Source organism: Crocodylus siamensis, chromosome 1 (genome assembly GCF_052110815.1).
Source record: "Crocodylus siamensis isolate JL-2025a chromosome 1, ASM5211081v1, whole genome shotgun sequence".
In the NCBI taxonomy this organism is placed as follows: Eukaryota; Metazoa; Chordata; order Crocodylia; family Crocodylidae; genus Crocodylus; species Crocodylus siamensis.
In genome coordinates, this window is record NC_143395.1 from 383149844 (window position 1) to 383169164 (window position 19321).

General features: G+C 41.5%; 1 protein-coding gene across 5 annotated transcripts in view; it reads left to right on the forward strand.

Annotated features, from left to right (window-relative positions):
- Window positions 1-19321, forward strand: part of SPATA13 (spermatogenesis associated 13) — a 130457-nt gene that overhangs the window by 84397 nt on the left and 26739 nt on the right. For 2 of the 5 annotated variants that reach the window (XM_090028734.1, XM_090028744.1), the window contains exons 3-4: window positions 5219-5581; window positions 8291-8435. In XM_090028734.1, coding sequence (XP_089884860.1) covers window positions 5219-5581; window positions 8291-8435 — 508 coding nt within the window. Of the gene's footprint in view, window positions 1-5218; window positions 5582-8290; window positions 8436-18119; window positions 18335-19321 lie in introns of those variants that run through there. The other 3 variants (XM_090028752.1, XM_090028758.1, XM_090028766.1) reach the window with 3 other exon arrangements.

A 19321-nucleotide genomic window follows, 5' to 3' on the forward strand; every position in this document is an offset into this window, starting at 1 on the left:
GCAGTACCCGCCAGGTTTCTGCTTCCTCCCTGCTCAGGGGGTGGGGGGCAACTGCTGCCAGAATGAGGAGGTGGGATGAGGAAAAAGGTAGTGGCACTGAATTCGTAATAACTTGAACAAGAATAATCCTGTCTCTGAAGCAAGCATGTATAGAACACAGCACCTTGTAACCTCAAGCACATGACAGAACCACCAAAAACCTTTGCCTAGGCTAAGATACAGCTCAGTAAAACACAGTAAGAGCACACACAGTGTAGTCTAACTTCAAGTGGAATGTAAGAAATCATAACGATAAGAGAGAGCCTTACATAATCCAGAGGACAGAGTGTCCCTGTACAGCCAGGTATTCAGAAAGTCCTTGCTTAGGTATTCCAGTCAAATTTTACAGGTCAAATTTGCCAACTCATGGGGAGCTCCACAGATTGCATTTAGTCCTCAGGCTGGAGGTTGAGCCCCCCTGGGTTAGACAGTGGATTTATATAGGATGGTTTGTATAGGGATGATCCTGCTTCAGGTAGGGCGCTGGACTAGATAACCTGTGGAGGCCCTACTTTTCTATGATTTTATGATTCTCTAGTCTTCAAGACTCGTTTTACTATTAAAGAGAATTTTAGGGGAAAGGGAAGCTACAGCAATGTGAACCAAGGGCCTTCCTACAGATGCAATTAGGAGCTGCTACTGGTGCTCATCATTTGGAATCACTAGAATAAAAGCAATTGCCATTGTTTTAATCATCATGTAGTCTAGATTAGCTCTGTGCAAGTTGAAAAGTCTTGAGCCCTCTTCCACTATTTCTCACACTAGTGGAGTTATACTGGTGTTAGGTCAGCAGTGGGATAATCTCAGAAAATCCTGAGTAGACACAGCCTTCCCCGGTCAGACATGGCAAGATCTTTAATTTCCAGGAGTGTGGACATTCCTCTTTCTACCAAAGTTTAAAAATGAAAGTGGGAGCTTATTGGTTAATGCTGGACCCTCCCCCGCACTTGGGTGATTTTTCATCCTGCCAAAAATGCATGCTCACTGCTAGTGCTGTTTGCTCAGGATAATAATTGTAGGAAATCTAATTCTGATCTCACTTATGCTAATACAAAACAGGAAAAAGGTGCTTGAAACTTGTTGCATAATACTGATATAACATTATTAGCAATTAAAATCAGAAGTGGTCTTAGTCTTGCAAAGGCACTATACCGTTCTATTGATGTCAAAAAGTCCTGCTCAGGTTTTAGCGCTTGCAGGATCGTTGGGCTGTGGTCTAGATCAGAGCTGTCCATTTTCTAAACTGCAGGAGGCAGCACATTGTGTGGGTCTGCACCAGCATGATTCATGGGGTGACCCACTGCACCATATGCACAAACACCCTGCTTCAAGCTTAGCTCCTCAGCCACAGGCATACCTGGCACTGCAGGATGGGCCTCACTACCCTGCCCAACCCCCTGAGGCAGGGGCAGGAACTAGAACAGTGGTGGGCAAAATGCGGCCTGGGGACTGGATGTGGCTTGCCAGGTAATTCTATCTGGCCCATGGGGCCCCTAAAAAATTTAAAAAACTGATATTTATCTGCCCTGGGCTGCCTGTCATGCAGCTTGCCAAAACTCAGTAAGCGGCCCTCTGCCCAAAATAATTGCCCACCCCTGAACTAGAATCCGGAGGAGTAAGGAGTTCTTGGAGACCCCAGCTGTAGGTGCACCTGCAGGTGGACCAGCGTAGGGAGTGGTAGCTAGATGGGAGCCAAGGGGTTGCAAACTAACTCCTTGTGGGCCTGATATGGTCTCCAGACCACCAGTTGGACAGCCCTAATCTAGATTATGGACTCCCAGTCTTAAACAATTGCATGAGTGTTTTTGCTGACACTAAGGGGAGTGCTTGGGCAAGTAACTGCTCTCTAGTGGGAGTAAGGGGTTAACAGTCTGGCCTTCTATGATTTTGCTCTTGCAAGGGCAGCCTTCCGTGTTGTGTTGAGGACTAGGTTGCAGATTACATATCTAGGCCTAGAAATAGAAGTACTTTAGCACACTGTGTGTTGCAAAACAAGTTAAACAATACTGGATCTGCTAATGTACTTTAGGTGGAGTGCTGCAGACAGTGAACAGACTGTCTGTTTGCAAAGGTTATTACTTGAGATATGCTTGTGAATAGCAGATTAGGAGATGACATATGCTGTGTTCTTTCTTTAGTCTAAAAGTACAAGGTCATGAAATGATCACTTGCGGAACTGGATGCCTTGTGAGTCTATCCATATGTGTAATGCTTAAAGGGGAGAAAAAGCTATGTAAAACTAAAGTATAAAATGACTCTAGTCAACTCCTTGCTCTCTCAGTGTGTATGTGGAGATCCATTCTGTGTGTCAGATTCTGAGGTAAGAACTTTGTTTTATCTGTGATTGGCTGCTGTTGACAAGAGGAATAGTTTTTAAGGGGCAGTTCCTTAGTTTAAGTTAAATAACATAGCTTCATTGACTTCAGTGAAGCTTCATTGCTTTGTACCAGCTAAAGTGTTGGCTCTGTGCAAATAATATTTATTTAACTAGCTGAAACCTGCCATTATCTAGGATCTATAGACTTGCTTGAGATAAGTCACATTTTTTTCTTTATAGAGAAGGTGGTGAAATGCATTAGAGTTCATGATTTATCTAGCTGCTGTGTTTCCGATCATAAATTTTGCATTGTAAGTAGAACATTTTAGTGCAGGATGCTACTGCCTACATTGATGCTTTTCATACTTTAATTACAGTAATCAGATTAAATATTTAGACTTCAAGAAATAATTCTTTTTAGTAGCTAAAATTATTGTATACAGTGAAACTTCCCTTAAGCAGCTACTCAAGAAGACCAGCAATATGTACCTGCTAAGCTGTGGTGGCCTTCTAAAAAAGTAAAATAAAATAAAAAGTAGCACAGAGCTTCACTTAGTCTGGTTGTGGATGTTATGGATTAAAAAGACTGACAGGGAAGTTTTTTCCTGTAGACATCTTTGGATATTTTTGAAGGTTGGTCTAAAATTGTATGTTTGTTTTGAATATACAGTGCTTGAAATCCCATGGTGTCCTGTTTAAAAGAGAAAGCTAGCGTAGCTTAGGTGGCTTTCCTGTTTTATTGACTACACCATTATTAAGATGTAAAGATAAATGAGCAGGATAAAAGATTTGTTCATTCAAACAAGTTGTATTTTCTGAATTGTAATGCATGCTTTAATGAAAAAATGTGCTGGTAGTTTGTTTCCCGAGAGAGAGGAAATCTAGCATTTTGTCTCTTCATGCCTTGTATGTGTGATGGCAGCAGGTCCTGTAAGTTCAGCAGTGACTCTAAAATTGTCATTCTTGCTCTTAGCCTGTCTTTCAGGAACTTTGAAAAATTGGTTGCTTGAAATCTAGCCAGGCACTTGTCCAAATGACTTTGTGGACCAGAGACTTCTTTTTGCATTTTTCTCTTGTGTTCTAAAGCAGTGGTGCTCAACCCTTTTTGAACAAAAGGCCACAATGGCAGTGCCCAATCCCTCTTCAGGCTGGCCCCAACCTGGCTGGGTAGAGGGAATGGGGTACTGCCCAGCCCCGTGGAGGAGAGGTGGTGGGAAGCGGTTCATGAGCAGCCCCTGAACCAGCTGCCCCAGGAAAGGATGCATGGTCTGGCCCCATGGTGAGAAGGCAGTGCAGGCTGACCCCAACCAAGCTGTGCAGAGGGTAGGAGGCATGGCCCCGCCCCAGTCGGGCCATGTTGGTGGAGGGTTGTAGCCCAGTTCCTGCCCAGCCTGCAGAATTTAAGATTTTGGCAGCAGGGAGGGGTGTCAGTACTGTCACTGTCCCCTTGATGCCAAATTTCCTGACCTGTGCAGAGCTCTGCAGGCCGGAAGTTGAGCAGTCCTGTTCTAAAGGCTTTTTGCTATATACCATTTGTTGTGGTTTTAGCACCTCATGCTAAAGGAGTTTCTGTGCTGCATTTACCACAGAACAAGGGAGTAAAATTTCTCTGCCTGTATAGTGAAACGTAAACATCTTTGGGTAAGCAGTCTTAGTAAACCCCATAAAGGGCAGGCTAAATTATTCTCTTTGTAGTAATCTGTGGAATGAAAAATAAAACTGCCAGTTTCTGCTTAATCGGAGATGATGCTGTTCTGCTGCATGGTTCCCTGGTATGACAGAAGGGCCAAGGGAAGGATTCTCAGGACGTTGTGATGTATATCTCTAGAGCTGACAAATTTTTGTGCACCTACCAGGCTTCCCCTTGGAAGCTTGGTGCTTGACATGCAGTGCGGCGATTGGCTCTCTTAACTCTGCCTCTTGTATGCCCCTTATGTTTGTCTTTGGGTGGAGTGAGGAAAGTCATAGAGTGGATATAAATGCTAAGAAATGGCTACAATAGTTTTTATATAGCAAAGTTGTCTCCGTTTAGGCTCAGGAGAAAAGCAGAGTAGCTTCTCTTACAATTCTTCCGCAGTGCAACAAGCTGCTCATTATCCCAGTGGTGCAGATCCTTCCCTGTGCTAAATTGTTGCACGCAGGATACCTGTGGCTATTGTAAGCAAGCACCTTATAGTGACCAGAGCTTCCCCCCCACATCTGTTTTCTGTTCAGTTCCTGCAGGTGTGCATTCATAGAACTCGGAGGAAAAGATCACGAGCTATATTGTGAGATGTCGTTTTTAGTGACTTAATCTTAGCAATTACATTTTGTAACAGTAACTTCATCTCAACATATTGACTAAATATACATCAGGTTACCTGGTCAAAGTTCACATATCCTATGCTAGGATTCATGTTTTTACCTAGGGGATGCTGAATCAAAACTCTGCACTGTTGCAAAATAAAGGTTCTTTTTCTTTTTAAAAAAAGGATATTATTGTGTATTATACTCGTATAAACACAAGGTTTTTTAATAGTGCGGACATGTTTTTCCCAGCTACTCTTCAGTTAATTATTTTCCAGGGGCTATGGCCACTAGAAAGATAACAATCCAATCATAGTCATTTAATTAGCAATGCTCATTTACCTAGTATGTGCTTAGGATTTTGGGTCATCATTAACAATTGCGTAGCATGTAATATCTCTCTTTTGCAATCACTTATATCTGAACTATTAGATTCCTTTATTGTATTATATTGCTCTTTATTGATGTTGTATTACATTTACAGCAAAGTTTAATCTGTCTGCCACATAAAATATACATAAATTACTATGCATCGGGAACTGCTCTAGCTTATTTGACTTGTTCACATTTAAAAAGGTTGCTTCTGATGACCCCTGGAAGAGGTCACCATCCCAGGATGAAGAAAAGACTGAGTCACAAAAGGTCACGCCTAGGAGATGGGGCTCTGGAAAAAGGACTCGGCCAAGGCCTCTCTCAGACTATGGGCAATTGGCCATCAGGAGTTTCTCAATACCAGAAGATTCCGTTGCTATGGAGTCTCAGAAAATGGACTGTGTTGATGGTGAACGGCTGTCTGGATTGGCTTCTGTTGAATCTGCAGTCCAAAGCAGTACAGTAGGCTACCAAAGAGGAAGCAAAAGAAGACCCATCTCTGTAATAGGTGGGGTCAGTTTCTATGGGAGCAGCCAAACAGAAGAAATAGAAGGTCTGCTGACACAAGTAAGATATAAGATGTGTTCTCTGCCAACTTCTAAAGAGCCTTCCACTTCTAAAGAGCCTTGCATCTGTCTCCAGCTAGACAATAGACTGGGCACTTCCTTTCCTTCCTTCTTTTTACTCACACTGGTATCAGATAATTTAAATTCTACTTTTATTGCCTCTAATTTTCTGTTAAACTAAAAAAAAGAAATGAAACTAACCGATCTAGATTTTGGGGTAATCTTGCTTGCCTTTTAACTAAACCTCCCTTTTTTTGGAATGTTGATATTTCTAGTTTAATATGCTCAATTATGTATGTTTCATGTGACTGGTATATATTACCATTTATATATTGTACAATAAAGTATACAATTTAAGTATATAATTTAAAATGGGGCCTATTAAAATGTGGATGTAAATTGATTGGTGTAGATACAGTAAGTATAATTACATGTATAATCAATTTTAAAATATATTAAAACAGAGCAGAACAGGGTGGCTGATGGGTTTGGTAATAGGAAAAGAAGTCCCTCCATGCCTAATATTGCTTGTGTTTCAGCAGATAACTGAAGTGGATACAGTCAGATAGCAATGCTGTGTAGCCTTTAATAATGGAATTGGTAGTCTCAGTCTCTAGTTGACAGGTACTGAATACAGGCTGAATTGATACTGTTGGGCAATTGGAAAGGCCATACCTTTGGAAAATTGAAGGCATCCACCTCTCCCTTATCTACCATCCTGACTGAATGGAAGTGGTTGAACAAAAAAATTAGTTTTCACAAAGGATTAGGCAGTAATGCTTTAGCTTTGTAATATAAAGAAAAATTCCCATTGTCCCTAACAAATGATATATATTGTTTAGTTTATAAGCTAGTTAACTTTTTTCTTGTTGGCTCTAGATTTTTTCATAGACATTAGGGCTGGAAGGGACCTCGGGAGATCATCGAGTCCAGCCCCCTGCCCAAAGGGCAGGAAGTCAGCTGGGGTCATAGGATCCCAGCAAGATAAGCATCCAATTTACTCTTTCATCAAGTCTGCATTGTCATTAAACTCAAATCATAGTTTCTTTTGCAAAGGATCTCTTCCTAAGATTGTTAGGTCTGAAAGTCAATCTACCTTGAAAGATGTTGCATATATTTTTATACTTGCAACCTCAGGGAGTTTAAGTATTGGGTTGCCATTATTTTTAAATTTGATCATTGCTGCAGTAAAGATGAAGCATCTATGTTTATCACTGGAAACAAATCACACTGTCCTTTCAAAGTTTTGCACATGCCATTTAGTTAATAAAGGGGCACAAAACAAATCAGCTGTTTAGACCTGACTTTTTTTAATTGTGGCTTTGCTGCTGCAAGGGTAGGTTAAAATGAATGCATTGCTGGAATCCTGGAGTTAAAAAAATTTAAATGGACATCACTACCGTTGACTGGTCCTTGTGGAGTTGATTTAGTTACTGGGGTTCTGAGTTACTGATGCATTGAAGAGTAAAATAAATTTGAGAGAATTAGGTTATAATTAGGCTGTATTAAAATATGTGAAGAGATTACTGGTATTTCAGTCAAGTATTTAATAGCTTAATTAGCAGTTAAAAGATATGAAAAGGGACCGAATCAGGAACACAAATATTGGAACTATTATAAAAGTTTTATTTAATATGATTAAGAATTTATAAGGCCTAGCCTTAACATAGCTGAATTTTTTTCCTGAACACTTTGAACTTCTAATGGAATACAGAAGTGTTCTGTTAACTCTCTCTTGTCTTTCTTTCTTTTGTTTTGTTTTGTTTAATCTGACAGCTTAGTGTAGGGGGAAAAAAGCTTTCAAGGAATAGTAAATCACGTGTTTCGTACCAGAGGGTCAACAAATAGTTGATAGAAAGGACATGGTATTTCAGTTTAGCTAATTTAAGTGCCTGAAATGAACTAAGAAGAAATCTAAAGATTTCCTCTAAAATGCATGTGATAGGGATTTACAGTTCAATTTGGAATGAATGCTTAGTGAAGTCTCTTAAGCCTGTTTAAGAGAGAACAAGTTTGTAAACAGTGATAAATCAGAGCAAATTTGCAAAAGACAATGTAATGCTCATACATATAATAATAATGCATTAAAAATATTGAGTGCTTTAAGTAAAAGAAATGGAATTAAATATGGGACTCAATTTTTAGTGGGCCATAAATGGTATTGCTCCATTTTATGGAGTTTAAGGAAAAAAACAGGGTTAAGGTTTGTTTGACTTACTTTATAAAATAAATGTACTGTTGCTAAGTAAAATGAACTTATTTGGGGGAAAAAGATCCTGGGAAATTACCATCCCTCCCAGTGGTGTAATTTCAGACCTTTCACTTCAGTGTTTCTATTCTGTTGCAAATTTACAGTTGGTTGATACTGCAGTAAGCAATTCTGAAATAAATTAGCTACCAGGTTGTTTATATATGGACTATTGTGAGATGAAGACTATAAAGCAGAGGAATATAGAGCATCATCAGTAACTATAGCTGAACATTATAGCATGTTTAACATTGCAGAGAACCGTAGCGCTATTATATATTAACTATGACACTTTGTATGGAATGTGCTGTTCAGTCACTGTAACAGTTGCTTGAACAAGGGGTTCTTATTTCCTCTAGCATTAGCTTGAGAGCGTAAGTAAATCTTATTTTATAATTTCTACCTAGGTTTGGCTTACTGATAATTTTAGTAATAATAATAGATTTGCTTTTCTCTCTGTAGCCAGTAACACGGCCACCTGTACCAGCACACCAGGTTCCCCCATATAAAGCTGTTTCAGCCAGGTTCCGGCCCTTCACCTTTTCACAAAGCACCCCTATTGGCCTGGATCGAGTTGGACGAAGGCAGCAGATGAGAACATTTAATGGTAAGTTTTGTAGATCTTTTCCAGCCAGCTTAATCAGTGCCTTAGATTGTGGTGTAAAATATAGAAGCAAATAGTTCAAGTAATTCTGATAAAATTGTTCTACTTTGCATCTTTTTGTTAGGTACTTTCCTGCTACCTCAACACATTTGTTTTGCAGATCCACTGCATGCTTAACTGATACATGTTACCCTGTTGTATCATTTGTAGTCCTATTCTAACCACCATACAGATACAGTTCACACTAACATCTTTGGGTTTATGTAATCCAGGGGTCAGCAACCCTGGCACATGTTCCAGAGTGTGGCATGTGAAGCTAATTTGCTCAGCACATCGCAGCCAGCCCAGGCTCTGAGCATGCCCCTGCCTCTGACCACAGAGTTCTGGCTGCTCACAGCAGGCAGCAGGGAGGCTGCAAGCAGCTGCACCATGGGCTGTTGAGCTCTGGCTTGGCTCGTTGTTAGTGGCATGCTTAGGGTGGATGGCTGGGAAGGGGTCAAGGCTGTGCTGTCACACCAAGGATCAGGCCCTCGCAGCTCCCCAGCTATCCACCTTTGGCACACCAACATCTTACAAGTTGAGCTTGTGGGGTTTTTTGGTACTCTGCTGAAAAACATGCTGAACCCTGGTCTAATCATATCTAAAGTGCATTAATTTATACTTGAACGAAAGCATGGGTGTCAAATGTGTGGCCAGCAGGCCAGATATGGCCTGCAGAACCATTTCTTCCAGGTCTTTGGGCTACTTGGCAGTGGACTAGGACATTCAGCCTGCCATGGAATTCAGGGCCCTGAGACCTGATGAACATGGTCATTGGTGGCAGGGGAGGGGAGTGAGGGATGCACAGATACAGCCCTTGCTTCCCCTGTGGTTCCTGGACCCCCACTGCTGCCCATGGGGGTTGCCAGACCATTGCCAGACCTATGGCTGCCACTGACCACAAATCTGGCCTGGGAGATCTATGTTCCAGATCTGGCCCAGGGCGCAGGATAAGCTTGACACCCCAGAACTAAGGCCACTTTAATTCTGAATGAGTGTCCACACAGGTTTAATGTGCTCCCATTACAATTCACACATTCAGGGAGTCTGTTTAACTTGCCACGTAGACAAGGGGAGTGTCACTGAAGAACTTATTCTAGAGATTTGTATGAGATTTACACTTGTTTCTACCAAAAATAAATATAGTCCATTATATTGGTCCAGGTTTATGTTTACATGAAGTACAAATCCTTAGAAATAACTGTTAAATGCATTTTTTCAAGCAGTCTGTTTTATCTGTCCCTTTCATTTGGCCCCTATGCTTTTTCTCCCATCTACTTACTGTTAGTATTTCTTTGCCAGCTTATCTTGAGTTAATAGCAAGGAATATCCAACATTAGCTCCTACTCATGAATCATTGTTTGGCAGGAGATGTTAGAAAAAGATTGGTCGATGCCATCTGTCTTCTTTCACGTACTTGAGAGCATCTTCTGAGCAGTTACTCATGTTTCATTATCAGGGGTATAAGAAGCTAAAGTGCATTCTTCACTTCAGACCCCTTCACTTCAGTAATGAAAAGTGTACCTGCCACAAACTGTACACATGGAGTAAGTAGACTTGAAGAGGGACTGAGGAGGAAAAGCATGTAAAGTTGAAAATTTAGCATATTAATAAAACAATTTTTGAGTATATTTGGTGTAGATTCATAGAGTTCCAAGTCAAACACAAATGTGATATCTTAGATCTGATGGTATTTAAACACGTTATTCTGAAATCCTCAGAAAACAGTTGCTGATGTGTTATAGGAGCCAGTCTTCCTTAGATCAACACTTGTGCTCCTTGAATCACAGGCTATGAATTACTGACTTCATTACTGAGATTATCTGTCTCTCTCTCTTAATCTTGTGCTAATTTGTTAAAACTTTGGAGACTTTTTTTAAGGATAGAATAATCTAAAAACACTTAAAAATAAAAAAGGATGTGGAAGTGGGTTTTAGCTTTCACTTCAGTACACTGATGACTTAAGATACTAACCTAGATTACCTGATTCTGCCACCCTTACTAATTAAGAAGTATCTCACTGAATGAGCAGAACTATTGATTCCAGGAGAACTACTGGCAGAATTTAATATGAATCCATTATGAGGTCAGATGGAAAATCAAATCCCTAAGTATCATAAAGTGTTTTTTTTTTTTTAAGTTATGCATTCCATTTCATCTTTGGGAATAGCATAAATATGACATTAGTTAACCAAAACAGCTACCTTATGTTAGTTTCTTTCACCTTACTTCAACTTTAGAATGATTTTGAGGTTTTTAAACATCAGTATTGCAGTTACAGATTATGAAAGCAAGAATTTCTGCAATTTGTGAAAAAGTGAAATCAAAGTAATACTGATTTATGCCTCTGTCACTGTAGCAAGCTAGTTATAATAGCCAAAACAATTGTGAATAAAAGCTCCTTAAATCAAAGCCCTGAAGCAGAGTGGGAAGAAAATAATAAGATAAGAACTCTGTATCAATGCTTTCTTAGTTACAGGAAAGTTTCATCGTGCATTGCCTAATATAAAACCATAGATACAGTGTCCTCCCACTGACAAGCTGTCTTTTTAGTACTCTTGTTTGCACATGGCAGAAGCGGATTTGATGCTCTTGACAGGGGTGGCAGGAGATTGTTTAGGGGAATTTAGATTCAGTATACAGAACTTCTCAACAGTACTGAACAACTTTGACTTTGGAGTTATGGTTAAGTCTGTTTGAAGTCCCTGGACACTGAAGTCAGTCTCTGTTCCGTTCTGCAGAGGTGTAATAACCCTGGCATCAGGACTAGCAGTCATGGCAGATATTGTCTAGGGTCCCCTCTTAAGTGGGTGTCCAAGCTTCTGCCCTGATCACTGACCCCACCTTACACTACTGCTGTTTTGTATAGGTCTTTATGTAGGGTACATCACCATACTATCTGAGGGCACCTACACACAGGAAGCAAGGCTGCTCCAACACATTGTAATTATAGCATGTTAGAGCAGACTCCATTAACTGAGTCTGCTAGAGCATGGTAATTACCATGCTCCAGTGGGCTCCAGCATCTCATGTATCAGTATCCCTGCAGTGAAAAATGGTGGGGGGGGGGGGCGCTTTAACTAAAGCTAGTTAAAGCACCCCTGTTGCCACTTTTAAGCACAGGGAGACTGATGCACAAGACACTCTGGGCACTTTAATGATCATGGCTCTGAGAGCTGCTTTAATTTAAAGCACCCCCCACAGACACACAAACACACACACACACACTTCAGGAGCACATGTATAAATACCCTGAGTCTTTCAGTAGAGTGCAAGGCAAAGAAACTACCATCCATCTTGTGTTGCTTGTTCTTTCATCCTCTCCCTGTGAGAGTTGGGGGGAGGGAGAGGTGAGTGCAGTGGTATATTTTGTTTTAGTAGGGTTTTGTATTTCCTTGGGGGATTGAGTGGATTTGTTATATGGCAAGGTTTATATTAGAAAAGAAGGAAAAAACATTTGCTTATGTGAGAGAAGATGAGGTCAAAGAAGGGCAAGAAACATTTCAAGTGGAAGGTAGTGAAGTTTGTGAGGATCCTTACCTCTTCAAGGAGTTCATTCTATGATCTCAGACTATCCCCTGAGACAGCTTTGTCTCCCAAGTGCTTGACCTTTGTTGTAGGAAGTTCTGTTATACCAGAGGAGTGAAGCTGTGGGCATCCCAGAACTTCAGAAAGTCTTTTATATGTCCTGGGTCTGGGCCTTGGAGCATCCTGAAGAAAAGAACAGAGACAGTGAATTTGACTGAGATTTCTTTGTGAAGGCAGTGTGGACTAAACTGCTTTGATTTGCTTGTGGTAGCTTTTGTTGATGAGGAAACATGCAGCAGTGTTCTGTACTAGTTGAGCTTTCATGTATAGGGCCCATCGCATATTGCTTTCCTATAGTGCAGCTGAGAAGAGATGAAGGTATGAATAACTGGGTCTTGGTCACTTTCTCCTGGGATCTGGCATACTTCCCTGGCCAATCAGGAATAATGGAAAATGTTGCTCGTAAATGTTTCTGTGTAATAGCTTAGCATGGGGGTTCTCAACCTTTTCAGACTCAGGTAGGGTTACCATATTTCCAGTTCCAAAAAAGAAGACGCCTGTCATGGGGGAAATGGGGGAGAAATATGTTGGTGCAGGGGGACAGTGACCCTGCTCCTGCCCATTCTATTGCCCCTCACTGATGACTCGCACTCCCCCCAGTCCTGCTGCTCCCCCTCACTCTGGACCCATAGACCCCAGCCCTGCCAGTGGCCCTCACTCCCAAGCAGCAGTACCCTGCCCTCCATCTGTTGTTGGTGCCCCTCACTCCTGACCCGCAGCCCCCTGGTGCTTCCTGCACACCCAACTCAGTCACCCACCTGGTCCCCTGTACCTCTCACTTCCAACCCTCAGCCCCTGCCCTCCCTCACCCCCCAGTCCTGCTGGTGCCTCTCACTCCCAACCATTGCAGTTCTCTTAAAAAAGAAAAAAGAGGTGTATGCACAGTAGAAACTAGGGATGCTCCTCAAGGAGAACTATACAACAGTGGCCAGCACTTGTAGGGAAATGGTCAGGAAATCCAAGGTGGCAACAGAGTTTACGTTAGCTACAGGAGTCAAGGATGATAAGAAGTCCTTTTTTAGATATGTAGGCAGTTGAAGGAAAGCAAATGGAGGTGTGGGACCCCTGCTTAACACCTTGGGGAGCTAGTAACCGACATTCATGAAAAAACTGAACTCCTGAATGCCCACTTTGCTTCGGTATTTCACCGGACCATGGGGAAAGTCAAGTGAGATAAGGCTCATGGGGGAAATGCTGTGACTGACAGCCTCCCCACTGTGGATGCTGAGTGGCTGCAATACCAATTAGAAAAGCTAGACATTTATAAGTCAGCAGGACCAGATAGACTTCATCTAAGAGTGCTGAAGGAGCTGGCTGAGGTTATTGCGGAACCCCGGCAAAACTCTTTCAGAATTCGTGGTACACAGGGGAAATCCCTGAGGATTGGTAGAGGTCCAACATTGTGCCCATCTTCAAGAAAGGGAAGAGGGAGGACCCGGGCAACTGTAGACCAAATCAGCCTAATGTCCATCCCAGGAAAAATCCTGGAAAAGCTCATTAAAGAATCTGTGTGTGACATGCTTGCAGAAAGTAAGATTCTGAACGACAGCCAGCATGGCTTTGTCATGGATAGGTCTTGTCTTACCAATTTCATCTCCTACCACCAGATCTCTTGCCACATGGGACATGGGAGACATGGCACCTGTATACCTAGACTTCAAAAAGGCTTTTGATCTCACAATATCCTTGTCGGAAAACTGGAAGAGTATGGGCACAGCTGCTCGACAGTTCAGTGGGTGGGAAACTGGCTACAGGATAGGACCCAGAGAGTTCTCAGGAACGGATCTGTGTCGTCCTGGCACAAAGTGGCCAGTGTTGTTCCTCAGGGGTCTGTGCTTGGACCAGTGCTTTTCAACATTGTTATCAATGATTTGGATGGGGGAGTGAAAAGCTCTCTGGCCAAGTTTGCGAACAACACCAAGTTATGGGGCAGTGTGGTCATGCCAGAAGATAGGCTGCTGGACAGGCTCAAGAGTTGGGTGGACTGGAATCTGATGAAGTTTAACACTTCCAAATGTACGGTGCTCCATCTGGGGCAAACAACCCTTAACATACATATGGGCTCCATGGTGACAGCTTGACTTGCACCACAGCCAAAAGGGACCTAGGGGTAATGATTGACTATCACATGAATATGGGCTGTCAGTGCGAGGCCCTGCCCATTCTGGGCAAACAGCACATTGGCATGCATCAACCGATGCATCTCATGTAAAACTAAGGAAGTGATACTCCCACTGTACTCACCACTGGTGAGACCACAGTTGGAGTACTGCATCCAGTTCTAGGTGCTGCACTTCAATAAGGATGTGGAAAAACTTGAGAGAGTCCAGAAAAGAGCCACCCGTATGATCAGGGACTTGCAAGGCAAACCATATGAGGAAAGGCTGAGGGACCTGGGCCTCTTTAGCCTAAGGAAGAGAAGGTTGAGAGAGGCCTTGATAGCGGCTTACCGCTATATCAGAGGAGTACGTCAGGAGCTTGGTGAACAGCTGTTCACTAGGGCACCCCTGGGGAAGTGCAGGACCAATGGATGCAAACTCCTGGAAGGCTACTTCAGGCTTAATACCAAGAAAAACTTTTTCACAGTTGGGGTGTTTAGACTGTGGAATAAACTCCCTCCAGCTGTGGTGTAGTCACCTACCCTGGAGGTTTTCAGGAAGAGACAAGACAGACACCTCACTGGTCACCTAACCTCAGTTGTCTTCCTGCCTAGAGTGGGGGGGCTGGACCCAGTGATCTGCAAGGTCCCTTCCAGCCCCTAACAATCTACGAATCTATGAAATAATCACTCCCCTCAAGCTGTTGGCAACACTCCTACCAATGCAGCCCAGTATGCCATTAGCCTTCTTTGCAACAAGGGAATGCTGTTGGCTTATATTCAGCTTATTGTCCAATGTAACCTCCATGTCCTTTTTTGCAGAGCTGCTGCTTGGCCAGTTGGTCCCCAGCCTGTATTGGTGCGTGGGATTGTTCTGTCCTCAGTGCAGGACTTTGCACTTGTCCTTATTGAACCTCTTGAGACTTATTTGGTCCAGTCCTCCAGTTTGTCAAGTTTTCTCTGAATTCTAGCCCTACCCTCCAGGATATCTATTATTCCCCCAAGCTTGGTGTAATCTGCAGACTTACTGAGGGTACACTCCATCTCATCTTCCAGGTTGTAATGAGGATATTGAAGAAAACTGGCACCAGGACCAACCCTAGGGCACTCCACTTGATACTGGCTGCCAGCTAGACATTGAGCCATTGACTACTACCCTGTGAGCCCAGTGATCCAGGCAGTCTTCCATCCAACTCATACTTCTTTAGCTTGCTTAGCTTCTTTAGCTAAGGTTTCTTGCTTACTCGTTTATAGTACATTTATTATGATGATTTAAAGTCTCTGCTATGACTTTCAGGCTGACAGCTGAAGTAAAGCCAAATCTCCTGAGCCTTTTGGAGGCAGACCTGAAGCTGTGAGAAATCCCTTCCCTTAAAAACAAAAACAAAAACAAAAAAACTGGTTCTAAAGCTCAGAGCCTGAGTATAGCCTAATATGCTGAGAGCATTTTCATTTCTATATTTAAATGACTAGTGGGGCAGCACTTATGTTTTGTCTATCTTCCTGGATGCTATATACAGCAGGATGGATTGATTCAAATCACCAAGTGGAAAACCTTATTTAAATCAGTTATTTTAAATGGCTTTCCCCTCATCTGCTCCATTTTTCAGTGTTTTTCTAAGAAAGGTGCTTTTTGATTGGTTGATAAGGCTATTACAATGGATTTACAACTAATACAGCCTTTTCACCAAATGTGTGCATTTTACTGCCTCAGAGAGTACATTATAATTGCTTTTGTTTATGTAATAATTTATTTTAATATTTTCAGATTCTTATTAATTTTATTTGTTAATGTGATAGAAAATGGTGATATATTGCTGTTTACTAGAATATTAATTTTTTGCTCCTGATTTTCATCTGGCAGCTTCATTAGGATTTCATTAAATAAAAGACAGATTAGACGAGTGGTTGGCAATCTTTTGCCATCACAGGCCAGAGCTTGTGTCCCAGTATCCTTGCAGGCTGGAAGTCCCCTCTCTCCCCAGTTCCAAGCAGCCAGTTGCTGCATTTTGAGACTCTCTGCAGCTCCACAGCAGAGGGGAACACTTGCAAGGGTATGAGCAATATGGTGCAACTCTGTGATGCTGATATATCCTTACTACATTGGACCTCTCTGGGTTGAATCAGACCTCCTTGTGGGTCATTTCCAGCCTGCAGGCCATAAGTTGCTGACCCATGGTATAGAACAGGGATATTTATTTCAAACAGGTATATTTAAAAAGAGAGAGAAACTCTATAAGCCCTGCTCAGGTGCCAGTGCCAAGTCTCATTGTGCCTCTACTCAACCTGAGCCTTCATTCATACATCCTCATGCAGGCCGGTGACATCACTTAGATTTTTGTGTATCTGATTGGGCACTCTTTTAATTTTGCCCCCACAGACCTTGACCCACTACTGCTTCTCAGCATTATTCTCTATTAGTCAGACAGGGGTCAGGCCCCTGTTTGTGCTTTGTGTCAAGACAGAGACACTTGAGAATTTTGCTAGTCTCATCTTTTCTGGCCAACAGCAACTCCAGCAGGTATTTTGGGTTCCCTGGTCAGCACAGTACATTGTTTAGTTTTTGTGGAATAAGCATTTTTCAGAATTTCCCATCAACAGAAGATGTAAAAAGTCTGATTCTTCTACTGAGCTGGAAGGAAAAAAATAATTGGAATACGATAATTTGCATATAGTGCAAATTCCTTTTATTCACCAACTCTGTATATGAATTCTCTAGCCACCAATTCTAGAATTGAGTCTTTGAATGATTTAAATACAGGAAGTTTTCTGCAGATGCCTTGTTTTTTAGTTGTTTATTGATTTATATTTCAAGACATGCTATGATATTTTTATGTTAATGTGCTATATATGTTTTTTATGATTATACTATAGCTTATTGAAACTCTGCTTATGTAGTAAATCTTTTCCAGCAGGGGCTAATGGGGCAGTTCAGTAATTCAGAAGAGAAAGGTGTGTTTTTCATCTCCACTGGTTGCCTTCAAAGTGCAGCAGAGCCTGGACTTCATAAAAAAAGGCAGCATTAATATTGCAATGCAATGTTTGCCTTTTCATTCGGTTTCTGAAGCAGTGCTATAAGAAACCATGTGATTTTAGTGGGTGTTGGGATATTGCTGTGTGCAAAGCGCCTCAAGGGCTTTCTGAGAATGTCACTGGAGAAATCAGTCCCTGGTTAAAGGATTGACACAGCTAAACAACATTATTTCCATATAGATAGTGAGAACTTCTCTGTGTAGGATTTTTGAGACCAGAGCAATACAGTGCTGTGACTTCAAAATATTTGGAGGTGGGGTACAACTTTTATTTTCTGTGTTTGTACCAGCTTATAAAATATTACTAATACAAATGCAGGTTGCTTAAATGTGCTGCAACAGAAGCAAGTCTTGCTTTTGCCTCCAAGGCTGTGGAACTTGTGTGGAAAAATTAGCTGATGCCTTCGCTTGGGTGACAATGTAGTGTTATCCACTTGTGACCTAACATATGTAACAGAATTTAATTGTGAAGTAACAGCAGTCTTAAATAGCTAGGTAGAAACACCTTTGGGGCACGTAACACCTTACATTCTGGAAAAATATTATAAATGCACAATGTGTTGCAAAGCAGAATCATTTTTTGTACATGACAAGGAGAAATCCCAGTTCCCACTTTTCATTTAACAGTCTTTTCCTGGGAAGTGGAGTAATTTGAATTTAAATTGAAACTCTAATTCACATTTAGCTGCTTTAATTAAAAGTAGCAAATGTACTCTTTGGCACTCAAAGCACTTAGAAACATTCCTCCTTCAGTGTTATTAACTACAGTGTTGTAGACTGTAAGTACATTAGGATTGAACACTTTATATACAGGTTTTGTTTCTTTTCTGTTACTTCCTCCCTAAGGGTACCCCATGATGTCACTGAAGCACTAAACTCACAGCTACACTGAAGGGTGAGTGAGCTGTCAGTTTCTAAGTAGGCTCTGGCCTGATCTGCACATACTGAAGCTCAAAGCAATGAATAAGCTGTTTCTGCATTTTCAGTAGCTCAAAGCCTTTATGGTTCTCCGGGAACCTTTTGCGACTGAGCTTCACCATTTAAAGGCCAGTCCCCTGCTCTGTATGTTGTTTTGGAAGGCATCATGGTAGCCAGGGGGGAAATGGCACGGTTTTGGAGTCTGGAGAGCCTTCAGATGGGTATGTGTGAGTAGAAGATTCATTCTATTTATTCTTTTTTGGTTTAAGATTAGTAACTGCTACAGTCACTAGGCTTGATTCTGTTCATACTTGTGTTGTTGTAAATAACGTTGATTCTGCTGTGTTCAACAGTCACACCAGTAGAAAGCCAGTGTGTGTCAGAATAAGGCCCACATTGCCTTTTAAGTTTCTGCAGTCTCTTTTTTTACTCAGAGATAGCTTATTGGTATCTGTAGCATGTTTACTTCTGTCAGTAAACACTGGAAGAATGGATGCTGCAAAGAGATGACTAATTTTTGTTTGAGATTTACTTATCAAGACACTGAAAGTTTGTTGACTGGGGAGGAATAACAAACAATTACCAGACCCAAACTTGTGTTAATTTTTTATCTTTAGTTCAGTAGTTTGGAGTATTTGCATCTACTGTCTCTGCCATAAAGAAACAGCAGTCAGTAGTGATATTACAATGTGGCTTGCAAAAATGAGCTTCAGGATAAAACCTGCTATGATACCTTAGGCTAAGGGCTGATTTTCATTTATTATTTATTCACAGGTTTTTAAGAAAGCAATTCCAGTAAATTTTACATTATAGGAGTTACTGTTTTAAAGGTTTCTCTGTGTTTTAAGCCTGTGACTAATAAATCTTAACTTTCTAAACAGGAAAGTTAGCCTTTCGGGCTAGTGCTCTGATGGTATTAATATAAGTGAGGAGTTTGAAAAGTAGGGGGATTGGTACAGTTATCATGCTTTATTACACCAAAGCTACGGGCAACATTTTGAAGAAAAAAATCACCAAGAAAATGTTTTAGCTAATCCCTGTATCCTTTAGCCTTGCTCTTGAAAAGATAGTGTCTGCATAATAAAAACTGCTAACAGTAATAGAGATGCATCACTAGTCACAAAGTGACTGTCACTAGTATAGACAGGGCTCAGATGCTTTTACCACTGCATCATGAAAACCTAGAGGGCTAGAGATGCTTGGTCCTTGTGGAG